General features: G+C 35.6%; 1 protein-coding gene across 7 annotated transcripts in view; it reads right to left on the minus strand.

The window, feature by feature from the left end:
- BORA (BORA aurora kinase A activator) overlaps positions 1-10,663 on the minus strand; it is a 30,129-nt gene that overhangs the window by 19,206 nt on the left and 260 nt on the right. For 3 of the 7 annotated variants that reach the window (XM_055244713.2, XM_055244712.2, XM_055244710.2), the window contains exons 2-5: positions 9,576-9,743; positions 7,273-7,379; positions 3,654-3,699; positions 613-694 (exon numbers count right to left, since the gene is read on the minus strand). In XM_055244713.2, coding sequence (XP_055100688.2) covers positions 613-694; positions 3,654-3,699; positions 7,273-7,379; positions 9,576-9,743 — 403 coding nt within the window. Of the gene's footprint in view, positions 1-612; positions 695-3,653; positions 3,700-7,272; positions 7,380-9,575; positions 9,744-10,381; positions 10,634-10,663 lie in introns of those variants that run through there. The other 4 variants (XM_063618768.1, XM_063618769.1, XM_055244715.2 and 1 more) reach the window with 4 other exon arrangements.

Raw genomic sequence — 10,663 nt, forward strand, 5'->3', positions numbered from 1 at the left:
TTCCACTGTGACGAGGGATGCATATATACAAGTGATGCCTGGATACTGCCTCACAACCCAAAGAGTAGTGAGAACAAATATATGACAACCATTGCCTGGAGGTAGAAAGAGACTTGATAGCTTACTGGCTTGCCCTTTAATTTCCTTATTAATTTTGCAGATACTCAGCAATAATACACTGTCCCAGAGGTCATATTAAGTCTTCATCCTTTCTTTACGTTTATAAGAAATCAGCAAATTAGGAAAAGGCAACACAATTTAGGGTTTTATCTAAAATATTAACCTTCAAAATACTGCTAAAGTCATTAACAACTCATCTCTATATTCAATACCAACTATTTCTTCATCTATGGATCCTCTATAACCATCATTATAACTGACATTCACAATAGTCATGAAGAAAAAGTTAAATTCAGAATATAACAGCTAAAAATAAATTCAATAAATTTTAGTCAAATTTTTAATTCTAACCCTAAAAGGAGTTAAATTCTATGTTATCCAGAATTTTAAAGCAAGCTCCTTACAAAGCAGATATACTAGCACTTCACGATATGTTGCTTTATATTCACCGATTTTTTTAATTTTTATTCATATCATTTTTAGTACACTCACATTTACTGGAATGATATTGTGAAAGCTGTTTCCCTTCATGATCAGTCCAAGGAGAGGGTACGATGACATCTTTAGTGAAAAACTAGGAAAATTAAAGTCATACAATTAGGCATAAATTCCACCCAAAATGTGAGACGGTACCTGTGTTTTTCCAAATAATTATTAAACATGTTATATACTAACTTTATAATTGTATGTAAAAATTTTAATACAAATGACCAAAGGAAAAATGGAAGAAATTTAAAGTATATATAAAGAGGTATCTTAATACTTCAAATCAACCAGTTAAATTTGAAACTTGTAAACTAAACTAAGAGGATTAATCATAGACAAAGTATTTTAAATTTCTTTCCCAGGTTTTTTTGATGGGGTTACAAAAAAAAGGATGAAAAGGGAAGGAATATATTAAGACAGAGATATGCAAGTAGGCCAGTATGAATGGTGGCACTGAAGCTGGCTTGTTTGTTCTGGCTCTCAAGATCTGATTATTAAATTTTCAAGAATTCTGTGCACCAGTTGTTAAAACCAGTATTAAAAATAAAATTATGTAAACTTACAATTAAATATATTAAAAATAAAGAACAAATATTCAAAACTCACCACTTGCTAATTATTTTATACATTTATCAATGTCTATGCTCTTGAGGTTAATAATGTATTTTGTATCTGTATGACGGAATTCCTACATATAATGGTGTGCCACTATTCTTCCTTTCCGATTCAGTGATGTCACATCAGTAGCTTGAAATTGGCCATGGTTGGAGTACTTATACTATGGATAGCAGCAATTGCTATAAATCCTACTCCTTCCATGACCAGAGAGCAAGTTGTTAAACATTTACCAGCACACTACTGGCCAGTATATTCAAATGAGATAGAGCATTTGGATACTTTTCTTTCCTCTTTCATTTCTAACACAGTATTTTCCCTTCCCTAGATTCTGCAAGTAACCAAACACATTTTCTTCATATTTTGCTATACACATGACAAAGAGCTAATTTTCTTAACTAAATTGCCCATGAATCTATGAGGAAAATATATTTTTTTTAAAAAAAAAAAGGTGGACTGGGGCAGATATAGACAATTACCAGAAAAAAAATTAAAGGACCTATAAACTTACAAAGTCATGTATAAGTTCACTCAAAAGTAAAGAAATACAAACACAAAAAAATGTCATTTTTAAAGTAATAAGAGTAGAATAAATTAAGAATTCTGATAATAATCAATATTGGAGATATGGAAAATCAAGCAGTGTCACACTGTAACCAGGAGTATAAATTGGTATAACCTTTTATGAGGGCAATATGGTAAAATCTACCAAAACTGAAAATTCACAAAGCCTCTGACTTACTAAGTCCATTTCAAGAATATAAAGATATATATACCAATCACTGCAGCATTATTTGTGACAGAAAAATAATAAACACAATTTAAACATCTGTCAACAGGGGCTAGGTTACTATGCTGTTGCTAAGAGAATGTAAAAATCTGTATATGCTGGTTATCAAAAACTTCTAAGAAAAATCATGAAGCAAAAAAAGGAGGATGCAGTATGAGAACGATAATAGTATGCGAATGATAATCCTATTTGTCGAAAATATTTTAAGGACACATGCTATTAAATACATAAAATTAATCTGAAAGTATACATAAGAAATGTTATAGTCATTACCTTCATGAAATGGGATGGGGAAACAGAAGGCTTTTTATTTTATATTTTTTCTTTTTGTTTTTACTATATGTATATGTTTCTTCATTTTCAAAAATATATATTGAAAAGAAACAAATTTTCTTAAGTTTGCCTGCTGGGTTTCTCTTTAAAATTAAGGATTCTTAAAGAAAGCATTTTTTCAAAATGTTGGAAATTTTGAGTCTGAGAATATTCAGGTGGGGAAGAACCAAGTGATTGAGTCAGAATGAAAACTGTGCAGATACTAGATAGATGAAGAAGTAGGTAATGTTTGGCAGGAGTAAACATAGTCTTTTGTGGTACTGAAGAGCTAAGTATGGCTAAGGAATAGAGGAGGGCTGAGGGGGCTAGAGGGGCGGAAAAGTAAAAATCAGAAATGCTGCCATCACGTAAAGACTTTCTGAGGAAAGAACGAGGTAAATAACCCTTACTTAGATGCTGGGCCAGGTGCGGTGGCTCACGCCTGTAATCCCAGCACTTTGGGAGGCCAAGGCAGGCAGATCATCTGAGGTTGGGAGTTCGAGACCAGCCTGACCAAGATGGAGAAATCTCGTCTCTACTAAAAATACAAAATTAGCTGGGTGTGGTGGCGCATGCCTGTAATCCCAGCTACTCGGGAGACTGAGGCAGGAGAATCACTTGAACCCGGGAGGCGGAGACTGCAGTGGGCCGAGATCACGCCATTGCACTCCAGCCTGGGCAACAAGAGCGAAACTCCGTCTCAAAAAACAAAACAAAACAAAAATAATAATAATAACCCTTATTTAGATGCTAAGAAAGGCAGTTCAACAGACAGAAAAAAGCAAAAAACTTAATTCTTTTTATTTTTTAAAAAGCCTACATTATGACATACCTTTCCTGTTTAACAGTAAGAGATTCTATTTCATGATTATCTTAAAAATCCAAAGTATTAACAAAAAAAGACAAAGCCATTCCCAATGCCAATCTAGACTCTGAAGGCCTGAGAATATTCGACTTCCTCTATGTAAACTCCAACTTGAAACAAAGTTTGTGCTAATCAATATTTTGAAGGCACAAGGAAGACAAATTGTGCTAGGTCCTGAGAATGAAAGGATGAAGTACGGTATTGGCCAAAAAAGATTGCGTCTAGGGGACAGAAACACTAAACTGATCATTACGACAGTATACAAGTACTATGCAAGGTATTGGGATAGCTGGAAATTATTGGTCTTAGGACAGTACAGAAGGGTGCTTTATATAGATGGGACTGCGAAGGGCTTGGAGGGGAGATGGGACAGTGAAGCATTTGAAGAAAGTCTTCCTAAAAGAAGTGATGTACATGCAGAATTGATCCTTAACTGGTTTAATGATCAGTAACAGTTTAAGTTACCTCTTCAATGGCTTTTTGTCTTTTGTCTTCCACATCTTTATCTATTCTATACAAAGATAAAGAAGAAAAATAACCATGCTATTACTTAAGCTTATTGAACATTTAAAAAATAACCTTTCAAATAAATAATCTCCCTTCATTGAAAACTGGCAAATGTTAAGCTCACTTTATAATAAATACTAGTGGTATCTTGTAACATTTAGTAAATGGCAGTATTCTGAAATTCAGCAGTTAGCTATTAGGTTTACCTCCCTCTTTTCCATTCAAAGTTTGAATGGAATGATACTTTATTTCAAAAGACTTACATTGATATTAAATTGCTTTTAACAATATAAATTTGATAAACTTTGTCCCTTAATACAAATTAAGAAGTATTTAATTCAACATACATCTAAAAATTGTCCAAAGTTTTCCTCTTCAATTATAACAAGTTTATCATGGCAATAATTTTAGAATCAACTTTTACTGTAAAATAGATGAGGATAGTTATCACAGTTCTAAACAGTCAAAAATATTAAATCTGAAATAAAACATTGACAATATAACATTTTTTCCAAATGAATTTTTTTTCGCTTTGATACAATCTGCAATTACTGCAACATAAACTTCTCAGCTACAAGATTTAATATAAAATTTTGGGTCACAAGCACAAAGCATATACTTGCCAAGGACTCAGAAGTTAGCTTTCTAGGACTACTTCTTTATTCCATTACAGGAAAGAATGCTTGCCTTCCATCAGTAAATTGGTAAGACATATTTTTTTTACAACTTAAAATTATTTTGTCTCAGAATTTTTTCTTTAACTTTTAAGTTCAGGGGTACAAATGCAGGTTTGTTACACAGGTAAACTTGTGTCATAGGGGTTTGTTGTACAGATTATTTAATCATCCAGGTATTAAGCCTAGAATCCATCAGTTATTTTTCCTGATCTCCCTCCTCCCACCCTCCACCAGGCCCCAGTGTGTGCTGTTCCCCTCTATATGTCCACGTGCTCTCATCATTTAGCTCCCACTTATAAGTGAGAACATGAGCGGTTTGGTTTTCTGTTCCTGTATTAGTTTGCTAAGAATAATGGCCTCCAGCTGCATCCATGTCCATGCAAAGGAAGCGATCTCATGCTTTTGTGGCTGCACAGTATTCCATGGTGTGAATTGTTTTTCACATATAGACTTGCTCATGGCTTAATAAAGCTTATATGAGAATGTATACATTTCAGAAATTAAGTGGATTTTTCAAGTGGGAAAAGTATGAGAAAATAAACTACAGTGTCAATCCACATATCCCAGCTTGAACAGTAGCCATTTTGAGGATAACAAAATAGCCTTCATCTTATCAATGGTTCTCTTCATCTTATCATGGTCAAAATGGCAGCACATAACAAGCTTAGCAAATAGCAAGTAAGCTCTGAACTAGGATTACTGCGTTCAGAAACCTTTTGCTACTTCATCAGAGGGACTTCAAGAACATGAAATACTCAGGTGATTGCTGGAAACAGTAAAAATCACTGTGGCCAAATACTCTGGAGTCAGATCACAGAAGATTCTAAGAAGTCATACAGGGGAGAGCATCCTGACCAGCATACCACTGAACACCAGTATGATGCATATGGGTATAGGTGTGGCCTAAATGTTGAGCCTTTGCACGGTGGCAAAGGAGAGGTGATCTCAGGACTGGTCACCTACATGGCCAAGACTCACCTGCTTACACTGGTATGCTTTACAGTTATAATTTTCTGTGTGGATGGTGGCATGAAAAGGATGGGAAGAACTGAAGTAGAGGGCTAATATGTAAGAAGAGATACTGAAAGATACTGCTTGTTTCTAAGGATGAAACGAGATGCTCTGTGAAGAATATATTGACTATCCTTGGTAGAAGCCATAACCATTCATTGAATTATATCATTAAATTATAATATTTTCCCACTCTTTTCCATTCTTCTATATGATAAATCTATGTACTAAGAGACACCAAGATTATCTTTATAAACCTTTGCAGACAATATATCATTTAGTAGTAAGTACAGAAGCACTATGTTACAACTTTGGTCTAATTATATTTTTGACCCTTGACTCTTAATATCTTGTACTTCTTCAATGTTTCTTACAGTCCCTCACAGTACTCAATAAATACCTCTTGACTGATCAATATAATAATTGTCCATCATTCAATATATTGAAGAAATGAGACAAAATAATTAAGCATAATTAAGTTCGTGTGAAACAAAAAATTAGTCACTAACTGTGACTCATTTGCTTTTAGATATTCATCTCACCTTCTTTCAAAGGTTATTATTTATTTACTTATTTATTTATTTATTTTATTGCTTTGAGATGGAGTCTTGCTCTGTCCCCCAGGCTAGAGTGCAATGGCATGATCTCAGCTCACTGCAACATTTGCCTCTCCGGTTCAAGCAATTCTCCTGCCTCAGCCTCCCGAGTAGCTGGGATTACAGGTGTGCACCACCATGCCCAGCTAATGTTTTTGTATGTTTAGTAGAGATGGGGTTTCACTATGTTGGTCAGGCTGGTCTTGAACTCATGACCTCAAGTGATCTGCCCGCCTCAGCCTCCTAAAGTGCTGGGATTACAGGTGTGAGCCACCACACCCAGCCTCAAAGGTATTATTTAAATTTAAGTTAAAATCCTTTCATGTTTTATCCTCATTCTATTCCCTTCCTATTAACACTCTGTCTGGATGGACATTAATTTTATGAGTGAATGGCCATCATGTTACCAAGCAAAGAGAAGATAGAGGAGAAAAGCCAGTAAGTATTTACCAGAATATCTCAATATGTGTGCAACACTGTGTGACTGAATTCTTAAGTCAAAGGGAAAAGGATTATCCTTTGTTTTGGACTAACAACATGTCTACTAAGGACAGCAAATTAAAATCTGGTCATACCATGTATTTGATTTTTTTCAAATATTAAAAAATCAGACTATAAAACATACAAACAAGAGTCCCTGAAACTACAAAAGAATAATATGACCTTACACTTTGTAATAAAAAACAAAATCTGCAGTACATTAGTGCCTTGAAACCTAAACAACACATCAACAAATAAGACTGCACTGGGTGATACGTAGAATTCTAGAAAATGTAATTCTGATTCCAAGTGAATTGTTACAGTTGGATGATGTCTAAAAAACCGCTCTGTTGCTAATGGATACCCTTCCACTCAATGCGTATGTAACTCTTTAAGGGGGTTTTAGGTTTCCCCAAACATAGATAACAATGAAACAGCATTTTGCTTTACCCCAAACCATCAAAAAGACAAACTGAAACAAGTTAATGGCAGAAGCCACAACCATGTAGAAAAGTGCAAATTTCAAAATGTTCTTCTCTTAACTGAGTGCTCGGGGTACAGAGCTGTCACCTCAGTGGCAGAGGGAAAAGGTTACCGGTAAAAGAAAAAGGTATCTACCCAGGTCTGGAACTGTTGGCAAGAAAATCTTTCTGAATGTAGTTATTTGAACTCATTCATTTAGATAGGAAAAATCTGCATCAAAATTTTTTCTCCCTGATACCTTTACATAAAAATATACTCAACATTTAGAATTTCCTACCTCTCTTCACTTGAGAGTGTTATTAGACTTAGGTGCAAGAAAGGAAAACTTACCGAGAATGACTTAAGTATAAAGCTTGACGATGAATATCTTCTGGGTCTATTTCTACAGGATTTATTACAGCTAGTTGATCAATAGACCATCTAAATTTCCCTGGAGTCTTAACAAAAGAAAGTGAGCTTATGAGTAAAGGCAAACTAAAATAGTTCATCAAAATGCTAATCTATGTGACAAATAATATGAATGGTTATAATATGAAAATATTTTAAAGCTTATATTTTAAAATTTGACTTTACCATGACATTAAATGGCAAAGGGTAATCATATCACATTCGATCAACTGACTTAATTGTATCTCTCTCTCTTTTTAAGACAGAGTCTCGTTCTGTCACCGAGGCTGGAGTGCAACGGTGTAATCTCAGCTCACTGCAACCTCCACCTCCTGGGTTCAAGCAATTCTCCTGCCTCAGCCTCCTGAGTAGGTGGGATTACAGGCACCCGCCACCACACCCAGCTAATTTTTGTATTTTTTTAGTAGAGACGGGGTTTCACCATGTTGGACAGGCTAGTCTCAAACTCCTGACTTCAAGTCATCAGCCCACCTTGGCAGTGCTGGTATTATAGGCATGAGCCACAGCGCCCAGCCTGTATCTCTTTTAAAATATCAGAATCTTTCACCTGGGTTGGAATTACGTAATACGAGAAAAATCACAACAGAGTAATAAAGATATAAAACTTTCACAATTAACACTCATCAGTGTGATAAACTAAGCCCATGTAAAAGTAAAAATCTCTCACAGTTATCAAACGTCTTTACTTTCACGAAGAAGGAACTGAAATTAAAGTCCTTAGTCACTTTGGAGATGGCTACAAAAGCTCATAACATAGTTGATCCTTAAAATAATTATGAATGGCAACCGGTGCTGCCTTTCTGTACTCAACCATGCAACTGAATTAAAGGTTTATCCAAATCCTAATCTGTAATTAGAAATATATTCTAGGCAAATTCAGTCCTAAAAACGCAAGATGCCATACATTCCAACTTTGAGGATTAAGCTGCCATCAATCTATTATTTATTTTTAGTAAGACCAAGAGATAAATTTTAATGATTCAATTAAAAATCATAAGGTCAGATTGATGAAATGACTCAATATAAACTGCTAGACCTTCCACTAGTACATACCTGCTCATTGTAAAACCTGTATTAAAGTGTAGCAGAAACAGCCACCCTATTTGCAGTTTTTCTAAGTAACTTGATAGGTTGAAAGATCCAAGGTCAAAAGAACTTACCCAATGTAGCAAATAACAGTAAAATAAGATAAAGTGGCCCGGGCACGGTGGCTCATGCCTGTAATCCCAGCACTTTGGGAGGCTGAGGTGGGTGCATCACATGAGGTCAGGAGTTCGAGATCAGCCTGGCCAACATAGTGAAATCCCATCTCCACCAAAAAAAAAAAAAAAAAAAAAAAAAAGATAAAGTGGTGAAGCCTTTTCTAATATACTGAAGAACACTTTTCCTTCGTATTATTATTGTGCTAAGCACTAATCATATCACCTATCACACTGTCTTGATATTACTCATCTAGTTCTGTTTCACACATAAAATAGGGGTTAGTTTCTTTTTATAATAGATTGCAAGCTAAGAATTATTTTGACAGTTTTAAATGGTTGGGAACACAAAAAAATATCTTGTGACATGTGAAAATTATATGAAATTCAAATGTGTCCATAAATACAGCTGTATTGGAACAGAGTAACATTTATCTCTTTACACATTGCCTATGGCTGCTTTTGTGATACAAGACAGAAGTGAGTAGTTGTAACAGAGACCAAATGACCTGTAAAGCTTAAATATTTACTGTCTGGCCCCTAACAGAAAGTTTGTGACCCCTACATTGGAGTATAACCTCCTTAAGGATTTGTGCCAAATGATCCTAACTTGTTCACAGTGTAATCCCTGCTTAGCACTGTATCTGACACATAGCAACATTCAAATAATGTTTGCCAAATAAGTGAGAACATAATATTAGATGAAGCAGCTTCTTCTCTGATGTATTAGTAGCTATATCATCAACCACAGAATGTAGCTACACCCACAACTGCAGGAAGCTAACATATGTTGTTCTTGAGCTTAAAAAAAAACAAAACAAAACAAAACAAAAAAACTTCTAGCTAACTTATTAACCTAACCACGAGATTATAATGAACACCACAATTTTAAAAAGTACATTGCAGCTATATATGCTCCATAATGTATTTCCTCCTTACCTTGTAAAGACAGATGTTTACATTTAAAATTATTTGTAATTACTTACATTTAAAATTAGTTGTAAACACTAGTCAGGAATAACTTACTGGTAATTTTGTTGATTTAAAAACAGAAGGACTGGAGAGAGTTTGTTCATGGAGATTAGAATAATCACTAGGACTTTCAAAAGGATTTAAAACAGGGATCCTTCCTGGAGTTTCTGGTGTTATTTGCATCTTTGATTCCTTGACATCTCCCATAGCACAGAGAGAAAACTAAAAAGAAATCAAGAGTATGCATGTTAAAACTACAAAGTCCCATAGATATTAATTTTAACTATTAAAATGTACTCGACAAATGTGTCACAAAAACAACTCAAAACCTAACACTCTTGGGGCTATGATACAGCTTACAAAAAAAGTATCACATATAAATGTTCTCAACTGATCCTCGAAATAACCTTGAAAGCTATAGCAGTAAGTTATTAGTGATATTATTTTGCGAAAGTATTAACAAGCTCAGAGAAGTGAAGTGGCTTATACTAGCAGCAATCAAATATGAATGAATTCAGATCTGCCTCTGAGGAAACTGAAGATTACAACAGGCCCAGATCTCTTCTCAACTAAAGGACATATAGCTACAATTTTTTTTAAATTCATCATCTCATGTCTCAACACTATGAACATTCTTCGGATACCCTATCCAACTGCAGTTGCTATTAAACAATTCTTTGTAGCAAGCAGGTAAGAGATGAGGAAGCTTGTGCCTTTCTTGCACATGAGTCCTAGCCAGAGAAGTATGACTGACAGGGGCTAGGAAATTAACTGCCTTGGGTCCCCTTTCCTCCAAAAATCCTCCTTTCGCCAAGACCTCCCCTCCACCCGTCCCGGGATACAAAGCAAGACTGCATTACTTCCAATCAAACGAGGCTACAGAGGCTACAAATTGGCGGGGTGGGGTGCAGAAGAGTCTACTTCTGGAAGGTTGAGATGCAGCCGGCTTCCCTGGATGGAGCGCGAAGAAGGCGTCGCCCCCAACCCTACGTGGCCATTCTTTCTGGTGCCCCTCTCTTCCACACCTACTCCCTGACTGCTCCCATTCACCAGGGGCGAGCGGGCAGGCAAGTCAGGAGCTGGGAAAAGAAACTTCTCCATTCAGACAGGAGGAAAGGCCAGGGACCACAAAGAGCGTACCT

This window comes from Symphalangus syndactylus, chromosome 15, assembly GCF_028878055.3.
Source record: "Symphalangus syndactylus isolate Jambi chromosome 15, NHGRI_mSymSyn1-v2.1_pri, whole genome shotgun sequence".
Classification (NCBI taxonomy): Eukaryota; Metazoa; Chordata; class Mammalia; order Primates; family Hylobatidae; genus Symphalangus; species Symphalangus syndactylus.